Raw genomic sequence first — 23690 nt, 5'->3', positions numbered from 1 at the left:
TAACGGGTCTTCACCTGTTGAATTACGTCCCGTCCTTAGACAGGGCAGAGTAGTCCTGCTTTTAAGGGGAAATCCTGTCTTGCCTACTTTAAAAAGAGTCCAGGAGCACCTTAAAAGATGAACAAAATTTGTGGCAGGATATAAGCTTTTGTGGGTCACTGTTCAGTTCTTCAGATCTGAAGCTATCTGCAGAAGTGGGCAGTGACTCAAGAATGCTTCTCCCCTGGCACAAGTTTTGCTCGTTTTAAAGGCACTCCTGAAATCTTGGTCTTTTCTACAGACAGACCAACATGGTAGCCAGTCTTGATCACTGATGGTCTTCAAGCAGCGGCTGGACAGAGACGTCTCCTGGATACTTTAGGTTGATCCTGCATTGAGCAGGGGGTGGGACTAGAGGGCCTGGGTGAGTCCTCCCAACTCCGTGATTCGATGATCTCAAAGCATGGTTATCATTGGTTAAATGTTTTGGGGACCAGTGATTTTATGCAGACTTTAATTAACTCATTTCTTCTACATAAATAAAACAGAACTTCTGGTGAAGCAACCATTGGATCGGTTTGCTGAGAATTCTTCTTGGAACAGGAATTCTTTGTCATGCTTGAGAAGTGGGAATGCCTTTCTATTTGTCTTTTTTTTTTTTTGCCAGTCTGCTCCTATCCTTTGAATTGAGGCCTTGTTTTTTCCCCCAGATACCTTTAGGTTAGATTGTAGAACCAGCTGATTGAGCATCTATTCCTAGGAGATCATTTATTTATTTCATTGTAGATTTTTATACCGTGTGGCTCTGCCTCCACCGCCCATTGAGGCTTTGCTTTGTGGGTAAGGGGAGGGCTCTGGTGGTGTTTTGAAAGGGCCATGTGAGCAGTGGTGGTACCGTGTGAGGTGGGCGCTCACCCTTTTCAGACAGTGAAATCAAAGCCAGGAGTTGCGATAATTTGGGGGAAGAGGTGTGGTGTGCTTTCATTTCCTCTAGGGAAGAGGTTGAAATTAATTCAGAAGAGTTTTCGGCTGATCATTTGGATGAAGTTCCTGACAGAGCAGTTCCTCAGTGGAACAGGCTTCCTTGGGAGGTGGTAGGTTCTCCTTCTTTGGATGCGTTTAAGCAGAGCAGGGGTAGTCAAACTGCGGCCCTCCAGATGTCCATGAACTACAATTCCCATGAGCCCCCTGCCAGCGAATGCTGGCAGGGGGCTCTTGGGAATTGTAGTCCATGGACATCTGGAGGGCCGCAGTTTGACTACCCCTGAAGCAGAGGCTGGATAGCCATCTGACAGAAATTCTGATTTTTTAAATTTAGGTAGATGGTGAGTAGGTGGGCAGGAAGGGATGTTCCAGTGTTTGTCTTTTGTGGCCCTTCCTTGCATACCCAGGGAGTTGCTGATTGCCCCTGTAGGATAGTAGGTGAATTCCCTCCAGGCCAGGCTGGATTCTGGAGATTTTTCATGGAGGGATTACTTGGACATGAAATTGAGGTCACTGTAGGTGGGCAGGTAGTTGTGAGTTCCTGCATTGTGCAGGAGGTTGGACTAGATGACTCTGGAGGTCCCATCCAACTTTATGATTCTATAATGAGGCTGTCTGCTACTTCCTTGTTTTTAATTCCATTTGAGATTTTTGGGGCTTGATCCCCGAGACTCAAGAAGCAAGCAGGCACCAACTGCAGGGCACCCCCAGATGCCACAATGAGGATGAAAGCTCTACAATGAAATAAAATACTATTTGGAAAAAACTGCCTTATACACGGTTGGCTGGGGACTGTGTTGCTGAGCCACAGTAATACGTCCCAGGAGTTGTGATTGCACACGTGTGTGTGTGTGTGGGGAGCATGGGCATCACAGTTTCCCATTTATAATATGGGAATATCCAATTTCAGTTCAGTTCAGACCAAGTTATGTGAAGTTAATACATAAAAGACCAAAAGACTATGGTCATTTAATATAATACAATTTAGAACAGATCATAAAATAGAACTTAAAATTATGCTACTTTAGAGCATTGGATTTTTATGGCGGCGGCACAAAACTTAGGGGACTCATGACTTAGCAGCCTCTTTGCTCACAGGAATGTCCAAACTTCTCTAAGGCAGGAGCATAGACTGCATACCTAGAGGTAGAACATTCTTGGGAATATTTGAAGGCATGGGAAAGAACTGTTCCTAATCCACCTGACAATTAAAATCTATGCAGTGCTGATATGCTTATTAAATCTAAATTTATTTATCTGTGCATAAAATGCATCCTTCATCAGTTAGTGTACACAATCCTATTACTTGATATGCTGATTAAGGGGGCGGGGCTGTGCCTCACTGGCAGAGACACTCATTGGCATGCCGAAGGTCCCAGGTCCAATCCCCAGCATCTCCATTTTAGAAAGGTCCAAGGCATAGGTGATGGGAAGGACCTCTGCCTAAGGTGCCGGAGACTTGCGGACAGTGTGAGTAGACAGGTTCTGACTTGGATGGACAAGGTCTGATTCCATGTAAGGCAGCTTCATGTACGAAGGTTCGGATGGCTGCTGCTCTTAACCCCTACATAAAAAAATGTACATTGCTTTAACCTGAGTAGAAACATGTATTGTGCCAAGATCCAAGGAAAAGCCGGTGCAGAGCAGGGGATTTTCGGGGTGACAGAAACATGCAGAGCAGAAATCAACCAACTGTCCCTTACCGAGCTGAGCCAGAGTAAGAAAATGAACTCGGTGCTCTTGGGAGACACCTGAGCTGAGATTTGCATACATGCAAACCTCGCCTTGGCCATGGCCTCAGCCTCCACTGTGCCATCTGCAATAAAGGGATCATAGTGGCCTTCCATACAGGGCTGTTGTAATGAGCAATTGTGTGTAAACAGTGGCAGTGCTGTATAAATGAGAGGCTGCTTTTTATGCGTCACCCATCTAGCTTTTCATCTCGAAGCAAATTTGTCACCTGAATGCTTGGTTTCTTGTAGCGCTATCCAAAGCTGCGTTGCACTCCCTTAAATTCACTGACTTCAAAGGTTATCTGTGTGTATATCTACTCAAGAGGTTTAATTTTCCCTTGAGATGTGATTTTTCAAAAGGGTTTGAAGTTGCAACAGAACTTTTTGAAACCTACGCTGTCAATAGATTACAGGAAAAACCAAACAGTGTTTTTCATTGCAGAATGAACTGAAATATATTTTTTTATTTTTAACACTGACATTCGCGGATTTAGCAGAGTATAACTCCACTGATGGAACAAAATGTTTCTGTTGACACGAGGACACTCTGTGTAGCCTTCAATTCTGCTTGTGCTTTTGTCTTCTCTTGGACCGTTTATGCACTGGAGCTTTCATGCCGAGCTGCAGGCTGGAGTTTTAGTTGTGGCAGGTTGCCCCACCTCTTCCTGCACCCACATGGGGGAACATTTGGCCCGATGTACCTCATCCGTACCTGATTTGTGCTCCTGCACGGGAGCTGAGGCAGTGAAGTTCCCATAAATGGTCAAGGTGCATTTTCTAATCTACATGAGATAGGTCGTGCACCTATTCATCCAGTGAGGAGAGGTAGATATGTTGCATTGTACAGTTTGTTGCTGGTTTCTCATACCATAAACTGCCGTAATCTGCACTGAGCAGAGCAAAGCAGGCTAAAAGTACCCCTATCAATACATGCCTAAAGGTCTTCTGAATGGATTTTCCATTGCTGGAATGAGTGAATTGCTTAACCTAGCTCTGATGAAGTGTTGTGCTGCGTGGTGAAGGGAAGAATGCCCTGAGCCGGGTATTCCCTCAAAGCCGTGCGCATGCCTGGCCGCTTATTAACACAAGAGCCGCTCACAGTCATTGCCCATTGGAAAGATTTCGGCGGTTATATTCTGCTCAGGATGTGGACTGCTCTGCTCGGGGGGGGGGGGGATCAAGAAGGCTAGTTGCCTGGGCTGTAGGTTGATGCATTTAGCTGCCAAGTTGGATGTAAAAGCCACCTTTTAAAGCAGCGGCAGCCGCAGGACCGGCAGTGCAGCAGCTGTAGATTCCACCCACCCACCTGTTCCAAAACAGTTCTGAGCATTTGGAGACTGTTGACAAAATCACCTGTATATCTCCTTACTTCCTCTGCACCTTGTTTTAGCAGCCTTTGCTTTTGTGCTTTCTTGTTGTCCTGACTCATAGGGTAAATCAGTAACCTCACCTTGGAGCGTTCCATATTTGCCTTCGTTCCCCTGGGAGGTGACATTTTGGGCGTCACAAGGCTGGGTATGAACGCCCATGTTGTTCAAATGCTCCTTAATGAAATTCTGTCTCAACAGCAGGAATAAGTTCCTGACAGTTAGAGCGGTTCCTCAGTGGAACAGGCTTCCTCGGGAGGTGGTGGGTCTCCATCTTTGGAGATTTTTAAACAGAGGCTGGATAGGTATCTGTCAGAGAGGCTGATTCTGTGAAGGTTCAAGGGGGTGGCAGGTTACAGTAGATGAGTGATAGGGTTGTGAGTTTCCTGCATAGTGCAGGGGGTTGGACTAGATGACCCTTGAGGTCTCTTCCAACTCTATGATTCTTATGAGGTCGTGACACCCTGCTGGCTGCCTAGTGCTTTGAATAAACCAACCACTGTGGCTGTCCTTGCCCTGGCCAGATACCTGAGTGCCGTTGCCCAATGGCTGACAGGCAATACAGCAGGGGTAGTCAAACTGGCAGGGGCTCATGGGAATTGTAGTCCATGGACATCTGAAGGCCCGCATTTTGACTACCCCTGCAATATAGTGAAGCCAAATCCAGATAGGACAGGGGTGATTCTGACTGTTCATTATTTTGAGCAGGACTGTCCTTTCTATTATTGATGTGCAACTTTCTCTGAAAGACTCAGTTAAGAGTTTGGGAGTCTGAAGACCACAACAAGAGTCTTGCTAGATCTCATCAGCTGTCTTATCTAGTCCAGCATCCTGTCTTACACAGTGGCCAGCCAGTTCCTCTGGAGGTCCAAGGCTTTCTCCTGACGTTGTCTCTTGGCTGGTTCCTGGAATCCTGTTGGAGAAACAGGCCCTTGACCGTGAAAATGTTTTTTTCCCCCTACCTACATTTAGTTAGGAAGTTGTCTTCCTACCTCCAGGCAACTGATCTGGCTTGCTGATCCTTCATCGTAGATTGCCTTACATGGGGTTGCCCTTAGGGACAATCTGGAAACTGCAGCTGGCCCTAGAAAATAACTCCAGCTTGGTTCTCACAACTACTATAGTCCAAATACTTAGAAGTATTTTTTTTCCCCATGGAGACAGTCATTTCTTGGATACACTGCAGCTGTTAATGCCATCCAAAATGATGTTGGCTCTCCCCACTTCCCGCAGTTGAGAGCTCCCATCCCCATCGTTGTTATCCGTCAGGTTGTCTCTGGTCCTGTATTTATGAGAAGTTCTTCTTTCCTCTGTGCAGAACATTAGTATGATATTTAGTATTAATAATAATTAATTTAGGACCATCGGTATACTTAAAATTTGGTGTGGTAATCAGAAAAAGGTAGGGCCCCACCAACTGGCACTGTTAGTTAGCTAGTTTAGTTGGTTGGTTGATGGATTGGTTAGGTAACTAGTTAATTACACCCCTCTTGGACTGGCCAACTCGGGACAGCGGACAACGAAACGAACATACGGACATTTCAAGCAATTAAACCGTACATAATAAATCTGCATAAAATTTGATTAGAGTTGAAAAATTTTAAAAATTGCTGCCTGCTGCTGGCCTGTCGATGTGATATAACAGGAGGCAACTATATTGAGGAGCAGGGAGAGGGGAGGGTGGCCGGTTTGGCGTATAGCAGGGTTCCTGCTTGGCCTCGACCTTAAGGCTGGTGGGGGGGCTCCTTCAGGCCCCTGAACTCCTTGGGGAGCTCATTCCACCAGGCGGGATCCAGGGCCAAGAAGGCCCTGGCTCTGGTTGAGGCCAAGGATATTTCTTTAGGGCCAGGGATCCGCAGTCAGTTGGGATTGCTTGTCTGAAGTGCTCTCTGGGGAACGGATTCAGAAAGGCATTGACCTTATTTCTCAGCCGTTGGTTGCCCCTTGATGTTGCCTCTTTGGGCTCTCAAATTTGATGCCAAAGGTTTGTGCTCCCACGATGTGCAGCACATTGTAAAGGAACCTCCGTTCCAGCGGTTCGCTGTGGATGGCTCCTCGCTCAGCTTTGAGTAACTCGTAGCATTCTCATTTCTTTCCCAGCCATTTTAGAATTTGGGTGGAAATGAAACATTTCCAAACAGCTCCAGATTGTGGGCCTGCTCTGCCAGTTCTATTAACTGAGGCACAACACGTTTGCGAAAGCAATTGAGCTACCGAAAAGGTTAAATTTCATTGCTGTTCTGGTGGTGACCGCTGCTGGTCCGAAATGTCTTTTGTCTTCTTTAACAAAATTTGAGGCCTGCCAGGCACCTTTAAGGCCAACAAAGTTTTATTCAGGGTGTGAGCTTTTGTGTTCATGCGCACTTCCTCCAACAAAGGAACTTGGTTATGTTTGGTTCAGTACTAGGCAGATTATCTCTAAAAGGTCAAGGTAGGGGATGCTACTGGCTAGAGATACGATACGATAACATTTATTGTATGTAGCCAAAGGCCATTACAAAACACAATTAAAACAATATGGCACAAATATAAACAAATAAAACAATATTTCTCCAATATTGTGTACCTAAAAATGTAAACATGGACTACTAAGTTACAATAAAAGAGATAAAATGGTGTATCAAGGTGGAGGCTCCTGTAAAAATGCATTAGCTCGAATCTTCCTGGCAGCCAGAGCAAAAAGTGCCACCCTATAAGAGATATAGGGGTCGACATCTGATAACAGATAGGTGACTTTGTTAAAATCAGAAATAGGGTGAGAGTTTGGTAATAGCTTGGCAAGGAATTTGCCCCTGGGTTCGGAGTACAGGGGACAAGCCAAGACATAGTGGGGCAGGTCCTCCACAGATGGATTTCCACATATGCACAGGCGTTGGGCTGTGGGTATTCGGAGATATCGCCCAGAGAGCATGGCTGATGGCATCATTTCAAACCGCAAAGATGTTAGGGCCATTCTAAGATTACGTGTCGTTATATTTACTAAATATGATGCTCTGGAATGGTCTTTTTTAATTGTTTTATACCATGGGGCTGCTTGTGATAGCTGTATTGAAGAGTGGTCGATCAGAGAGTCAGCTTTGAACACCCAATCACGTAAATCAGAAATATTGGCTGATGTATGCAGTAAGTCATCTGGTATGGTATAGCGTGAAAGGATGGAGCTAAAAAAATCAGACCGAGTCCTGTCCTTGCTCAATAAGAGCTTAAAACTTTGATGGTTTAAAGAATCTAATTTGGTTGAGATGTCTTTCTTCCAAGATTTCAGAATAGCTAAGTGGGCACGGGCTTTGAGTGAGGGAAAACCAAGCTCTGCCCTCATCAGGGCTGCAGGGGACCCTTTTGGAAGAGCCAGGATACGTCTGAAGAAAAAGTTCTGAATGGGCTCCAAGCTATTGATTGTTTGTTCTTTCCAGCCCCAGATGTCAATGCCATATAGTAGGTGAGGAATGACCTTGGCTGCAAAGAGCTTTAGAGCTGGGTCAACTAGAAACCCTCCCCTGGTATAATAAAATCTCAGAATGGCTCCAATGATTTTTAGACCAGAGGCCTTTATAGTTGCAAGGTGGGCATTCCAGTTTAGGGTCTCACTGTAAGTGATCCCAAGATATTTAAATGTACTACACTGTTCTATAGGAATATTGTTTATACTCCAGATAAATTTTTTAGGTCTTTTCCTAAAAACCATAACTTTTGTTTTTGTGTAGTTAATGGAAAGGGACTCTTCCTTACAATAAGTACCCAAGTTGTTAAGTAGCTTTTTCAGACCAACTCTTGTAAGGGAAACCAGGACCATGTCATCTGCATAAAGCAGGATAGAGACCTTTTGCTGACCGACAGAAGGGGGTACAAATTCTGGGCCCGATAGTCTTTGAACTATATCGTTGATATAAATATTGAAAAGCAGAGGGGCTAGTACACACCCTTGCTTTACCCCTTTCCTTACTGCAATTTCATTAGTTAGAGAGCCTGAAGCACCTACCCTAATTTTTGTGTGGGTGCCTGAGTGCAGTTCATGCATCAGAAACAGTAGGCTAGAGGTTTTTGAAGCAATTTCTCTAAAACAAAACAAAACTTTGACATTCTAAAACAGGGGTAGTCAAACTGCGGCCCTCCAGATGTCCATGGACTACAATTCCCATGAGCCACTGCCAGCCTTTGCTGGCAGGGGCTCATGGGAATTGTAGTCCATTGACATCTGGAGGGCCGCAGTTTGACTACCCCTGTCAAAACATGCCATTTCCTGTGTTTAACAGATGTCCATGGACTACAATTCCCATGAGTCCCTTCTCTGTTGGAGCCAATTACCTAGCTTGTTTTGTAATTATGTATTTATTTGATGCCGGTGGGCAACACAGGACAAGAAAGTAAAATCTACCTATTGCACGTAGTGAAGATGTACAATATATCAAATGTAATTTAATAATATCAGAAGTGCTAAAATGTCATGTAAAACAGTCCTATGGTTCAGCATACAAGTACCTAATTGCAATATAAAGATAAATGCCCATTCAGGTGAGTGGTACATATTGTCTCCATATGCAAGAACCAATGCCAAACACTGCTTGACACTAAGTCGTCCTCAGTGGTACACTTCAAACCAAGCACTCCATTAATTAGACAAGATATACATAAAACTCTTGTGGCGCAGGGTGGTAAGGCAGCAGACATCCTGTCTGAAGCTCTGCCCACGAGGCTGGGAGTTCGATCCCAGCAGCCAGTTGACTCAGCCTTCCATCCTTCCGAGGTCGGTAAAATGAGTACCCAGCTTGCTGCTTGGGGGGTAAACGGTAAAGACTGGGGAAGGCACTGGCAAACGACGCCATATTAAGTCTGCCATGAAAACGGTGGAGGGTGTCACCCCAAGGGTCAGACATGACCAGTGCTCGAACAGGGGATACCTTTACATACATAAAACTAATCATGCACAGAATGGACCTTACTCACACAGATGTTCACCTGTGGGAATAAGTGGTGTCAAATATTCTTGAGATGCAACACGGCCAACTCATCCATCAAGATGTAAAATATTTCCGTTGCCCATGGATCTTCTTAGGCTCAATCTGCAGTGCTCAAAGCTCCACTGGAGCGCTCAGCTACACCTAGAAATGAATCGGTAATTTCGCAATGAGGTGTTTTTTGTGATACGGACCCTTCAAGGATGTTGGAAGTGAAACTGTTACAGACTTAACAAGTTGAGTAAAGTTTTCAGAAACCAGCTCTTGATTTCCTTTGAACCTGCCACTCTTGATTTTTTTTTCTTCCCCTCTTTCTCGTTAGATGAAAGTTGCACTGAGTGACATTATCCAGCTCGCTACCTTGGATTCAGACCCCTGGGTCTTAATGGTAGCTGATATTTTAAAATCCTTTCCAGATACTGGCTCCCTAAACCTTGAGCTAGAAGAGCAGAACCCCAATGTTCAGGATATTTTAAGTGAATTGCGAGATAAAGGTAAGTGCCCTTTTGTGTAAAATCTTGTATTTTATATGCTTAGTAAATAATAGCCCAGGGTGCAATCTTGTGTCATCATATAAGTGGGGTTACTCATTTCATTTATTGCAGGGGTCCCCAAGGCAGCGCTCATGGGCACCATGGCACCCACAGTCGCCTTCCATGGAACCTGTAGAGTGTTTTTTAGAAAGTGGGTGGTGCCAGGGGAGGCTTTTGCCTGACAAGGTTTCTGATTGGTCACTGGAGATTTGATTGACTGCATTTTAAAAAAGCAGACAGACATTCATTCAGCTGCAGCTGCCACCATGCCTCAAGGATCGTTGCTGAGTAAATGAAGATAGGTTGCAGCAGCCATTTCACGTCTGGCTCCACCTCTCTCAGCAGCTATTTTGTTGTTGTACCCAGAAGACTATCAGAATTACAAAGGTGCCCACAGAGTCAAAAAGATTGGGGACCCCTGACTTATAGTTTGTCTTTTTCACTGAGATGCATGGATTACAGCTAAAAACAATTTGGAAACAACCGTACAATACATTGAATCATAGAGTTGGAAGGTACCTCTAAGGTCATCTAGTCCAACCCCCTGCACGATTATCTGCCTACTCACAGTGACTCCAATTCCGTGCCCAAATGATCCCTCCCACACACCTTTAAAATCTCCAGAATCTAGCCTGACCTGGACAACATTGCAACACATTGGACTAAAAACGCAGTATAATCTAATAACACAGGAATTACAAGATTTGGAGGAAATATTGTATATTATAAATAATGTAACAGGGCTGCATTGCAAATTAGAAAACGATACAAGAAAAACCACATAATATTGACAATAAATACAATTCCACTGCTATTAAGTACAGTCTTACTAGCTGTACAAAAATGCCCTTTCGAGTAACTCAGTTTCACATTCTGCAGAATGATAAAAGTGTGGATGTCCACCTGGCCTCTTCTCCTAGGACATTCTTCCGCATGGGAGCCATAACCAAGAAGTCCTGGGAAAAGGGCAGCTGGCGATTTTGCCTATTTGCTGGGTGGCCCCTCCAGAAGGCTTTGAACAGATGAGTTGGACTCTCATAGCAAGCCGTGTGGCGAGAGCTAACTCTGCAGACATGAGAGTCCTAGGCCACAAAGGACTCTGTAGGTACACAGATCCTAACCAATAGCCAGGGGAGTGGCTGCAGAATGAATGTAACGTGCACACTCTGCCTAACGCGATAATAATCTGACTGCTGTTTTCTGTACCAGCTGGAGAGCCAAGTTGTTTTCAAGAGCAGACTCCTGTACAGTGAGGTCCTGGCTTTGGCACAAGGAGGCAAAGCCATGTGGGGTTGCAGCAGGTTCTAGGCATGTGCCACAGAAGACATTGCTGGGCGGGTTGGGGAGCAGAGTCTGACTGTGCCAACATCATCATTCTCCATAATATTCGGTCTCAACATAAAAATCATTGGTTTTCTTTCTTCTGGCCCCTCTAGCAAACTTGAGGTTTGCCGCAAAACCCTTAGCCCTCTGCAGGCAACATAGGAATTTCCTATAACCTCACAGAAACAAATTCTGGTTTGCTCACACCAGTTCCACATCTGCATAATCCTTCCTTGCTCATGAGAGCAGCATCTCCACTGAACGCTTGTTGGGCTGAGACTGGACGGCGAATGACCCTATGTCAGTTCAGCAAGGTACATGCCGGGCACTGCAGCTGTGGGGCAGCAGGGCACTGGCATTGGACATCAGATGCCTTCTTTCTTGGCTGCCACCCTGTAGGATGGCTGTGCCCGGAGTCCCAGGGTCTGCCACTGAGGGGAAAGGTGGGATATCAGTGAAGCTTGTAAATAAGTAAACCCTGAATTGGCAACAAGCAGGAAGCCACCCATGGAGAACTGTCCGTGGTACCCAGGCAAGAGGGAGGTCATCACGTGGTGAACTGCTCCTCTTGAGGGACATAACTTTAAAGGTTATGATAATACCATCTGTTGATTTTACCTACACAATTTTGCAAAAGTGCAGTTACATAAGCCCATTAGTTATTTATCACCAAAGCCAAGCAGATTACAGGCAAGGACCGGTAAAGCATCTGTTTGGCATGCAGGATGTCCCAGGTTCAATCCCTGGCATCTCCACTTAAAAGGATTGGGGAGTGAGAATGTGAGAGACCTCTGACCTGAGATCCTGGAGGGCTCTTGTCAGTCTGAATAGACTGCATTGATTTGGGTGGTTCCAGGGTCTGATTTGGTAGAAGGCAGCTTCATGTGGTCAAGTGACCAAGAGCACAGCTCATTTGACCCCGCCATGGCCCAATTCTGAATCTTACTGGTCAGATGTTGTTCGAGCTGTTTTGTTCCATCTCGGTCCACCCACTCTCCCATATGTTGGTTATCTGGAGTTTTTGGCTGTCTTCAAGTGTCTTCTCCTGAGGCTGCAAGAACAAGTGGTTGCAGTTTTGAAGTTATTGAAGGGAGATACAGAGCTGCACATCGAGCTAGTTCTGCAAAGGGCGTGCTGAAGTATTGCACATAAGGACTAGTAGAGCCACATATGCGCCACACTGGCTTGGCAGAAGTGACTTCCCCAAAACTTGCAAGCCTACATGAGTTGGGCTGGGTGAATGAGAGTCCAGGAGCGCCTTGAAATTTCTGGCCCTGCTCACTTCTTCAGATAGAGCTAGTATGTGAGTCCATTTGTTCTTAATATCTTGGAAAGCACAGCGACTTCAGATTTTCAGAATGACAGTAGCAGCCATGAATTGATTAGGTGTGACATGCAGAGGGGTTAAAAGCCTGGGGAAACCTACATTGGTAATGAGACAGAAAACCTATGTCCCGATTCAGTCCAGGTGGATGCATTGTTACAAGCATTCTTCTCAGCTGCAGTTCAGCTGAATTGCAACTGGTAATTATGTCTGTTGTCATTCGGCATCTAAAATCACTCCACTCTCCAACTTATAAGGATAGGTGGACTCAGCTTTTGTTAGTCCTTGAGGTGGTATGGACTTTTGCTTTTTCTTGTTGCTGCAGAATCTTGGATCTGTCTCCATGGATGAATCAAACATACTTGCTTTAATTTGAACGTAAAGAGGGAGGGCTTTTCCGATCACGGGCCCAAGCATGTTGTCTTTATGTCTTAAAAGTATTTTTTTGAAGAAATGTTGAGTTACTTACTCAAAATGTAAAGCCCTTTTTTCTTATTGAGAGTTGATATGAGAACTTATTTCCCACGTATCTTAATTTGTGCACAGTGAGTGAATGTGAAACTTCTGCAATGTTGCCGTTAGAATGCCAGTACTTAAACAAAAATGCCTTGACCACGTTGGCCGGACCACTGACTCCCCCGGTGAAGCATTTCCAGCTGAAACGGAAACCAAAAAGCGCCACTCTGCGGGCTGAGCTCTTGCAGAAGTGTAAGTCTTGGGCCAGGTATCTTTATAAACACAAAAGCGTGGGGTGCCTCTGAATGCAATTTGGATGTATTTATAAAAAACAAAAATACAAATAAACAGCATCAGGTTTAAATTAAAAATTAGACAAGGATGTTGATAAATTAGGATGTACTTCTATAGCCTGAAATCTTGATTCAGAACTATTGAAATGGGAATCCCATTGAATTTGTACAACCCCAATTGGTCACAGTGGTAGCAGGCAGCACAATCCTAGAATTGGAAGAGGCTATCTAGTCTACCCCCAGCCCCTGCTCAAGAATCCAGGATAAGTAGCTGTCCAGCCACTGCTTGAAGACTGTCAGTGAGGGGGAGCTCACCACCTCCTTAGGCAGCCCATTCCATGGCTGAACTAGAACAATAGAATCCTAGAGTGGGAAGGGGCCATCCAGTCCACCCCTGCTCAATGCAGGATCAGCCTCAAGCATCCAGGATAAGTAGCTGTCCAACCGCTGCTTGAAGACTGTCAGTGAGGGGGAGCTCCCCACCTGTCAGTGAAGACTGTCAGTGAGGGGGAGTCAGCCCATTCCACTGCTGAACCACTCGGACTGTGAACAGTTTTTCCCTTTTACCTAGTTGATCTCGTTCTCCACGTAGTTTAAACCCATTACTGCGGGTCCTCCCTTCTGCTGCCAACAGGAACTTTTCCCTGCCCTCCTCTATATTTGAGGAAGAGGCCTGAAAAACAAAAGGGGAAGATGAACAAGAGAAGTCCTTCATTTCCCTGAGATATGCAGAAGAGGGCATTCCAATGGATATTGTTTTCCTGACCTGTTGGCATTCCTGCTTCGTCAGGAGCTCTATCTTCTGTTGTGTGCACAGTGAACATTTGGAACCGTGTCAGTCATTGAGGCCTAGTAGCTATAAATAAGAATACATCTATGTCAAGCTCCTAGGGCTGCCAAACTTCAGGTGGGACCTGGAGATATCCTGGAGTTTTAACTGCTCCCTAGACAACAATGATTAATTCTGGAGGAAAGGGCTGCTTTGGAGAGTAGATTCTGTGGCATTTTACTCTATTGAGGTTCCTTCTCCCCCTACACCCATCCCATCCCCAGATCTCCAGGAATATTCCTGCAGACTCCCTAGGACTAGTCCAGGGGCGGTCAAACTGTGGCCCTCCAGATATCCATCGACTACAGTTCCCATGAGCCCGTGCCAGTGAATGCTGGCAGGGGCTCATGGGAATTGTAATCTTTTGACATGTAGAGGGCCACAGTTTGATCACCCCTGGACTACATTACACTTGGCACACACTCTAACTCTCAGTGCGGATTCACTGAGTCCCTGAGTATTGTGGTCTTTCTGGGTAGGTTTCCATGTTCATGGAACTGGTCTGTTAACGCGTTGGTTGTAGGTTATCTTTCCAGCTGAGTACTGATTGTTATTCTCTTTCTTCTAGCCACTGAAACCGCTCAACAGTTCAAGAAGACGGCTGGGGTGCCTTTCCATGCCAAAGGAAGGGGGCTAGTCAAAAAAATAGACACCACAAGTAGGATTTTATTTATTTTGTTGTTATTAAAGGAGCGTTTTATGCATAGGCACAATTCGTGCATAAAGCTGTTATTTTTAGGAATGCATGTACAAGAATCGCACTGAATCCCGCTGCCCCCGGTGTGCTTATATTACCTGTAATAATGAGTATCCTGGTTTTTAATTTAAAACATCTAGTGCCTGACCTTGCCTTGTCCTGAATAGCCCCAGCTAGCTTAATCTCCTCAAATCTCGGAAGCAAAGCAGTGTTTTGGTCCTGATAGAGGACATCAGGGTCATGACACATAAAGGTAGTCAATGGCAAGCCAACCTCTGAACGTCTCTTGCCTTGAAAACCCTACAGGGCTGGCCATAAGTCGGCTGTGACTTGACATCAAACAACACCAGTGATGATTTCCAGACCGCATAGGTAATATTACAGGTTGTTGCGGTCAAATGTTCACCTACAGGGTATGTCTATGGAATGGTCTATCAGGAAAGCCTTCCTTCTTTTCACCAGGAGTTTTCTGGGGAAAACAATCTGAATACACAATACTGATTATAATAGTATTTATTATTATTATTATTTATTAAATTTCTAGCCCGCCAGACCCAAGAGGCTCATAGTGGGTTACAAAACGTGCATAAAAACCCCACTAAAATTACCTCCTAAAACAATCCAATAATCTATAAAATGCACAACAGTCCATATACAGAGAGTCCAAGACATAATGGTGGAAAACCCACAACCAGATCCCCCTGTAATGTCACCCCCGGGGGGGTAGACAGGGGTTGCTGATCTTAATCAGCCAATAGAATCAATCCATTACTGATTAAGAGAGAGACAGACAGACAGAATGATTCTGCTCTTTCCCTAAAGAGCAACAGTTGCCCTGATCATAACTCTGTGAAGCAGGTTTGGTTGAGAGACACTGGCCCAACATCATTTGGCAGGCATCATGGCTAAAATTGTCAGACTAAAACAGCCTTTCTCAACTTTTTTTAACATTGAGAAACCCCTGCAATATTATTCAAGAAAGCTCAGAAGTGACATGATTGTGCAGAATATTGTTGGGAAGCATAGCTGTGTATACACACACCCAGGCCCCCCGCTTCATTGGCCATTTTGGGAAGGGGGGGGGCGTGTCAACATGACCATATATGGTCATATCACCCAATAAATGTTTAACAAACTTAAAAATGCATCGGAAATTAACTCCCACCATTTGGGCAACCCTTCCAGGCCATCAAGAAGGGTTTCATAAGCCCCTGGTTGGGAAAGTGTGGACTAGAATCTGAAAGGTCCAGATCGTCACTTGGCCATGAAACTTAGCAGGTGAGCTTGGATCCATCATTCTCTCAGCCTAACTTCCTTCACAGGGTTGTTTGGAAGGCAATGTAGAGGAGAGGATGATCAAACGAGCCGCAATGGAGTGGCGGGATATAAATCTAATAATAATAATAATAATAATAAATACATCATCCTGGGTTGTTTTGAAGAATCACCTTGAAGTTGACCGTATCCCTTGGTTTCCCTCCAGCAGTCTCACCACTCCCGCTGCTCTCAAATGGCAGCCATTGGTACAGAACGTTGTAATGGCTTCTTCTTGTGCTTCAGTCTCTCCCTCGGAAGAAATGGCTTTTATTTATTTATTTACGTGATCTGTAGTCTGTCTTTCTCATTGCATTTCAAGGCAAATGACAGAGTGGGTCAGTGGGGTATCTGATAAATCGTGTAATGGGATAAGGGCTGTGGAAATCTGAAACAAAGCCTAAATATCATCTCGACATGTTAAACCATGCAGAAATGTCATTAAAGTGACGCATAAAGCAACAGTACATATTATTCATCGTAGTCAAAGGCCGCTGTCCCTTTTCTCTTTTGTGAACCACAAAAATACATTTAGTTTCCAAAGCACGATCCAACCCATCAGCCCAGTCAACTTGCGTATGAACCGAATCAGGTTTATTAAGTTTGTGCTCAAAACAGCCGAGCAACAGGGGCAGCCTGCTCCCATGGCTCAGCTGCTTAAAGGGACTTCCTTGGGCAGTGAGACCAAACAGCTCAGCTGTTTTTCACGAAGAGCAGAGTTTAAGCCTCTGTTTTCTGCTCTTCATGAATCCGCAAAAACTGTATCAAAATTTGTGAAGATTCACGGTGGGTCCTCAATTGGAGAACGTTGCTTCAAGTACCATGCAGCAGCCAAAACATGTGGCGAGCGTTCATTTGTCAGCCGGTTTGTGTCCATCCCTATTCTGACCTCTTCAAGCATGCTATTCCATAAGGTCGGCGGCACAACACACAAGGCGTACATATGGGCAGTTGTAGGGTGGGGCTCACAGAAGGCCCAGATCAGATGAGCAAAGATGTTGTAGTGGAGCATAGAGGGAATGGCGGTTCTGCGGGCATGAGTGTCCAAGGCCACAAGCAGTCAATGGAGTGACTGTGGAATGGGAGTAATAAGCTTGCTGTGCCTACTTTCTGATACTGTGGTCTATGGCAGCTGTCCCCAACCCCCGGTGCGGAGACTGGTACCGGTCCGTAGATAAGTTGGTACCGGGCCACGGCTCCTCGTCATCCTCCTTGCCGGCTGATATCTTAGGGGCTGCCCTGCCACTCTACTGCCGGCTCACCTTTGGTGCTCTCTGGCAGCAGCCATGGCTGGGGCTCTCCCTCGGCGTGGCACTGCGCTGCTGCTACTGTCAGCGCCCCCCAGTGGGCGGGGGGAAGTCAGCCGCCGGCGGGAAAGCAAGCAGAGCAGGGACTCAGGCAGAGATGTCCCTCGGCAAAAGACTACTCCCCCCCCCCCCCGGGCCTCAGTAAAATTGTCAAGCATTGACTGGTCCCTTGTGATAAAAAGGTTGGGGACCACTGGTATCAAAAATTGCTGAGAGATCTGGGACAGTGTTGCGTTCCTCCTATCCCGTCTCCTGGCGCAAGTCATCCATCAGGGCAACCCAGGCTGTTTCAATCCCATAACTAAGCCTACACCTCGATTGTAGAAGACTTAATATTTCATTTATTTACATGTCATTCGTATGCTACCCCCTCACTGTGACGGTTCGGGGTGGTGTACGTAGAACCCGAGGGGAGTGGGAAAGGTACATAGAAGATTTGGAACAATCTTTAACAAGAAAAAAATATATAAGGAGTCGTAACAGCACAACATACAGGTAATCATGAAGAGGCAACAGCAACAGTCGGGGACAATTGGCTGTCAAGGTTGCCTGGTAGAGGGACAGGTTGTGGGAAGGTCCCCGTTGTTGGTCTCATCTGAAAGCTTGGCAGAAGAGCTCCGTTTTGTAGGCCCTGCGGAACTGTTTCAGTAGAGCCTTGATTGTATTGGGGAGCTCATTCCACCAGGCCACAAATGAGAAGGCTCTGGCTTTTGTTGAAGCCAGGTGGACCTCTTTGGGTCTACTAAATGCAGTCTACTAAGTCAAGGGAGAAAAGAACAATCTAAATGTGGTTTGTACTCGTGCACTTGAAATTTAACCATGTTTTCCCATAGTGGGGCGTTTAATTCTGTTTTCAGTTCAGCGAACTGTGATGATGACTGTGTGTATGTGCTTATTTGATTTTTAGCGCCACTCAAAGGGATACCGAAACAAGCACCGTTCAGGAATCCCACTGCCCCCAGCGTATTTAGCCCCACTGGAAACCGAACGCCCATTCCACCTTCAAGAACTCCACTGCGCAAAGAAAGAGGAGTCAAGGTAGATGGATTTTTAAGATCTTGTGCTTATGAGAATTAGAAGTGTGTTTATTGTTTTTGCAGCTTTATGTGAGCACAAGTAGGTTGTCTGTTTGGAAAATTAGTTCTCACTTAACTTAAGCACCTGCTCCTGGGCCTTGTCCAGGACTGGAAACTTTGGAAGAGGAGACCTTCTTTGCATGATGGAGCTGCCATTTTTCTTTCCTGAACCGAAAGGTAGTGAGGAGAGTACAATACTCCTTAGCGCAGGGATCCCCAACCTTTTTAAACCTGTAGGCACCATTGGAATTCTGACACATCATGGTTTGCACCTGGTTTGCACCTGTTTCTGGGCATGCATCCTCCTCCTCATCTGTTAATCATTGTTACCACATATCAATATGTGTAAACTGGTTGGAGGATTGCATCAGCCGACATAAATATTTTTTATTTGGAGAAAAGTATCCCACTACAATGGAAAATTAATTTTATATATCTTATATAAGGGCATTTACTTTAGGCTGCATTGAGAAATGCTTCTGTCAGTGGGTGGAGCAATAATATCTTTCCAGATGTATTGACACTTCAGTTCTAATTGTACTATAAAAATTGGCCTTGTTACACATGATCCTTCATTTTCAATCTGTAATACTATGTATACATTCTGTTCTCAACCTAGCCTTGTTTCTGGTCAAAACCCCTACCCAGCCCTGCATGCTTTCCAAAAAATACCTGGGGCCAGGGGTGCCGTGGTACTGTTCTGATGTAGCGTTTATGGCTCTTGTTCTTATTCCACATCTGCCCATGTTCAGTCTGGTTCTGAGATTCGGTGTGTGATAATGGTCTTTCAGGGAGAAGGGAAGTCTCTGTCAGTTTTCAGGATGACAGACCCATATACAAGAAGGTGAGGCAGCTGCAGCCCAGTTTTATTTGGTTGCATTGTAAACTAGGAAAGTATCACGGCAAAGTTCTCAAGCCGAATGGCGTCTTCACGGTTTCAAGCGAAATACAATGGAAAATACTGTGTATGGCTGTAAATCAAATAAACTTATGAATAGGAAAGTGAAGCTCATGGGGTTTGATAGGGTGGATGTTTTGTCAAAAAGTATCTAAATTTAACATTGCCTATGAAAGACATATAATGCAGGAACTGCGGGTTCATATTGTGAACCGATGGCTGGATTGCCTATAGTCTTTCAGGGAACCGAAGTCCGCATCTCATTTGCTAATTCCCACATAGGGTTCTTTGTAAAGGTAAAGGTATCCCCTGTGCAAGCACCAGGTCATGTCTGATCCTGAGGGTGATGCCCTCTAGCATTTTTTTTGGCAGACTCAATATGGGGTGGTTTGCCAGTGCCTTCCCCAGTCATTACCGTTGACCCCCCCAGCAAGCTGGGTACTCATTTTACCGACCTCGGAAGGATGGAAGGCTGAGTCAACCTTGAGCTGGGGTTGAACTCCTAGCCTCATGGGCAGAGCTTCAGACTGCATGTCGCTGCCTTATCACTCTGTGCCACAAGAGGCTCAGGGTTAAATTTAGATCCTTTTGACAAAAAAGATGAATGAATTTAGATGAACCTGGTCAATGTATTTACTGATGAAGGCTTGTAGCCGAAATGTCTACCTCGTCAAACGCCATGAGTTCCACTTTTTGATACTTCAAGCAATACATTGACAACGCAAAGTGCTTTTGTATATTAGTAATAATTACACAGTATTTTCCATTGAATTTAAGAAAGTGCTGATATAATAAACCATGCAAGTGACACTCATCTTATTTTAATTATCCAATGACTAACATTCTCCCCTTGGATCGGAGGACATCTGTTAGGATGGCTTTTCCCTTCGGCTCCTCAGGGAGGCAGGGTTTGATTAAAGCACTGTCCTTCCGGTTCCTGTCCTGTGCGCTGCGTCTTGTCCCCAGTCTTTCCCCTGCCTCAAATGGGAGAGCAGTGTAGATAGTGATCTCTCCTACCTTTTTCTAGTGCCTTTCTCTGACTGCTTCTAATCTTTCCTTCCCATACCTCTCCCCATTCCTTCCCAACACCCATTTTTTTTCTGGACTTTGGTGGCAGACAGCCACAGAAGGGGGAATTAAGAGAGAAACAGGTAGGAGGAGGCAGGATAACCAGTTTTGGTATGTGTGGAGCTACAGCGGCTGTTTTGGAAGCCTTTTTTCACGGCGGAGTCTGTTCTTTTCAAAATGGCACCCTATAGGGACGAGGAAGATTTTTTCTTGGCAGATGAGCTTGAGGCTCCCTTAGGGGCTGTGGAACGAGAGGCAACAGCCCTGGTGAGCACCGCCCGAAAAAATTCACCTGGCCCTAAATCAACCACCTCTGGTGAGGGCAGCTTTTCTTCTTCCCAGGCTTCTCAAAAAAGGCCAGACCAACCTGGTGGCCATAAATAGAGCACAGCAGACGATGACCCAGTCAAGGCTCCTCAGCAAGGTGCATGTGCTGCACCTGATCCTGCTGTGGCTCCTAGAGATATTGTGAGCAACCAGCCATGGGTTCACATGAGTTGGGGGGGGGGGAGAGGAAGCCCCTTTAGTGATGAAATGCTGTTTTTTTTTTCCCATAAGGCTGTGAGAGAAGAGATTGTTCCTCTTAGCCAGAATGAGGGACTGATGTCTGAAAGGGGGGGCTTCCTGCAACACTCAACCAGTTCTAATGGGCAGGATTACAATGTTGGGATATGGCCCCGAATGTTCCCTTAACTGGCCCACAAAGGCCACCAGAAAGAGGGGATCTTGTGCTTCTGTACATTATGATTCCTCTGACAGTGAGCAAGTCACAAAAGATGAATCAGAGTTTCTTTCAGACAAAGAAATTACTGAGAAAGCTTCAGTAGCAGACCAACAAAAATAGAGTCCAGTAACACCCTTAAGACCAACAAAGATTTATTCAAGGTGTGAGCTTTCGAGTGCATGAACTCTTCCTCAGACTATGAACTACCATAATAACAGTGGGAATATAAAACTAAAGTTAATTCTGTTAAATTAGTAAACTGTGTCACAACATCCAAATTCAGCCATATGATAATTCTTTGCTAAAACAGCCAATCAGTCCTTTTGAGTTCAGCTGCAGTTCACAAAAACATTGGAGAAATAAAACTGTCCACGTTTTACTTTATCTCCTGATAAGGACAGACAATGTAGCAGCCAGAGCCCACCTCAACAAATGCAGGGGGGATTTACTGGTCCAGGGGTCAGTTGAAGGAGGCGACCAGGATTCTGGACTGGTTGGAAAAGGAGCTCCTGTTATTACAGGAGGAGCACATCAATGGGAACCTCATGTTCAAGCCGACTAGCTAAGCCACAGGAAGGAGAGTGGTTACTAAAGACAGGTGTTCAGGCTGATGACCCAGAGGTTTTGGGTGCCAATCATGGATCGTCTAGCATCGGCGGACAACAATCATTCATGTTGAGATTCCATCATCCTTGGACAGAAATGCATAGATGCACTAACCTTGGATTGGCCAGAAGGGCTGATCTACGCATTCCCTCTAGTACTCATAATGCCAAAGCTCCTTCACAAGATCATACAACAGAAAGTGGTGGTCATACTGGTGGCACCCCACTGGCCCGGGAGACCCTGGTTCTCGACCATGCTACAGATGGCAGCGGAACCACCCTTCAAGCTTCCACAGATTCCAGATCTCCTGCAACAGAGTCCAGTTTGGCACCCAGATCCAGAATGGATAAAGCTGATGGTCTGGAAATCTGATTCACACAGAGGACATAAGAAAATTGGATGGTCTGTTCATACCAGCTTCTCCACCTGCCACTGCACAGAAGATGTCCAAAGCAACAATGAGAAGAATCCTAAAGACCTGCATAGCTGAGGCGTACAAATTGCTTAGTCTGCCTGCCCCAACCGGGATTACAGCACATTCAATACGCATTGCAAAATTGACCAATATAGTTCAGCTGAGGCAGCCTTTGGCAGTTCTGCAGCACGTTCTGGAACCAGTCTAAGTACCCACCTGGGTATTTAGGCTCTAGATCAGGGGTAGTCAAACTGCGGCCCTCCAGATGTCCATGGACTACAATTCCCAAGAGCCCCCTGCCAGCGAATGCTGGCAGGGGGCCCTTGGGAATTGTAGTCCATGGACATCTGGAGGGCCGCAGTTTGACTACCCCTGCTCTAGATGTTCTGTGATCCGGGGGGAGAACGACCTCTGGACTTAACAAACTGAGTCCTTTTCCCCTGGAGTAAGGACATTTGGCCCTCCCAAGTAAACTGGTTTTAGAACATGATGCAAAATAATACAACAGCCAGGTACAGGTGAAGTTAGAGAAAGGTGACCAGTTCCCTCTGTTCCTTTCCTGTTCTTCTTTCTATTACAAAAAAAAAAGTTAATGGTTACTATATTGGATGTGTTAGAAGTTAATCAGTTCTAGTTTCCGTTAATCTACTCTATGGCTCTTGAAGTGTCCAACTGGGGACGATTCGCAGTGTGCAGGACAGGAACCGAAAGGTGGGCATTTTACTCAAACCCTGCTTCCCTGAGCAGCCAAAGGGAAAACCCATCCTAACTGATGTCCTCCTTACTCCAGGGGAGAAGGATCCTCTTTGGTAAGTCCAGTGGTCGGTCTCTTATACATACTAGCTTGTGGCGGCCAAAGGTTCATAGTAACCTCACAAATGACAGGCCTGCTTAGTCTTTCCTTATCATCGCTTATTTTGCATATGTAGTTTTGAATCCCTGAACTGGGATTTATTTCTTTGATTTATTTCATTTGATGTTTATCCCGCCCCTTCCCCAGCAATCAGGGCTCAAGATGGTTAACATAAATGCCAGACATAAATTAAAATACCAATAAACAGTTAGATACACTGGTCCTCTGGTGTGATGATGAGAGAAGCTGATAAGAGGCCAGGTAAGGTTTCCTTGGAATGCCTGGAGGAATAATTGCCATCTTACAGGCCCTGAGGTTGGGGCCAGGATTGAAAAAGCCCTTGTTCCGGTCAAGGTTAAAGAGCTATTCTAGGGTCTGTTAGACCCAGGAGTCCACATTACGAGGAATGCAGGCACCCCAAGGCGGTTGTAATGGGAGAAATCCTGTAGCAGGACTGGCAGGGAAATGTGTGCAACTGCCAAAGTGCTGGGTTCTTGGATGGTTAAAATGTTGGACTAAGATCCAGGAGGCCCAGGTCCCAATCCCCACTATGCTTGCTGGGAGACCTGGGGCCGGTCACACATCTTAGGGACATTGCAAGGCTGAGTCCATGAGAGGAGAGTGGTCTAAGCTGCTTTGAATCACCACTCAAGTTTGAAATCAGTCAATCAAAATACCAAGGAAAAGGAGTTCCCTGGATAGGGCCATAGAAATGACCACACCCAAGTGCCAGGTTAATAAACTTGGCAGCCATAATGCAGAGGTAGTTTCAGAGGCGAGCGGTGTTGATCTTAAGGAGAAGAGTTGGATTCAAGTCCAATAGCACCTTGGAGACTGCTCAGGGTATGAGCTTTTGAGAGCTGACATTTCCTTCACTAGATAGAAGAAGGAATAGAGATCCACTTGCTCCTTGTATTTGATGGAGGAACCTTCGACTCTTAGGAGCTTATGTCCCC

General features: G+C 45.5%; 1 protein-coding gene across 1 annotated transcript in view; it reads left to right on the top strand.

Annotated features, from left to right (window-relative positions):
• NELFA (negative elongation factor complex member A) overlaps window positions 1–23690 on the top strand; it is a 43547-nt gene that overhangs the window by 5535 nt on the left and 14322 nt on the right. The window contains exons 2-5 of the mRNA XM_077345926.1: window positions 9341–9512; window positions 12745–12906; window positions 14345–14434; window positions 18002–18132. Of these exons, the coding sequence (XP_077202041.1) occupies window positions 9341–9512; window positions 12745–12906; window positions 14345–14434; window positions 18002–18132 (555 nt within the window). The remainder of the gene's footprint in view (window positions 1–9340; window positions 9513–12744; window positions 12907–14344; window positions 14435–18001; window positions 18133–23690) is intronic.

This window comes from Paroedura picta, chromosome 7, assembly GCF_049243985.1.
Source record: "Paroedura picta isolate Pp20150507F chromosome 7, Ppicta_v3.0, whole genome shotgun sequence".
Lineage (NCBI taxonomy): Eukaryota > Metazoa > Chordata > Lepidosauria > Squamata > Gekkonidae > Paroedura > Paroedura picta.
This window is presented reverse-complemented; position numbering and strand designations above follow the sequence as displayed.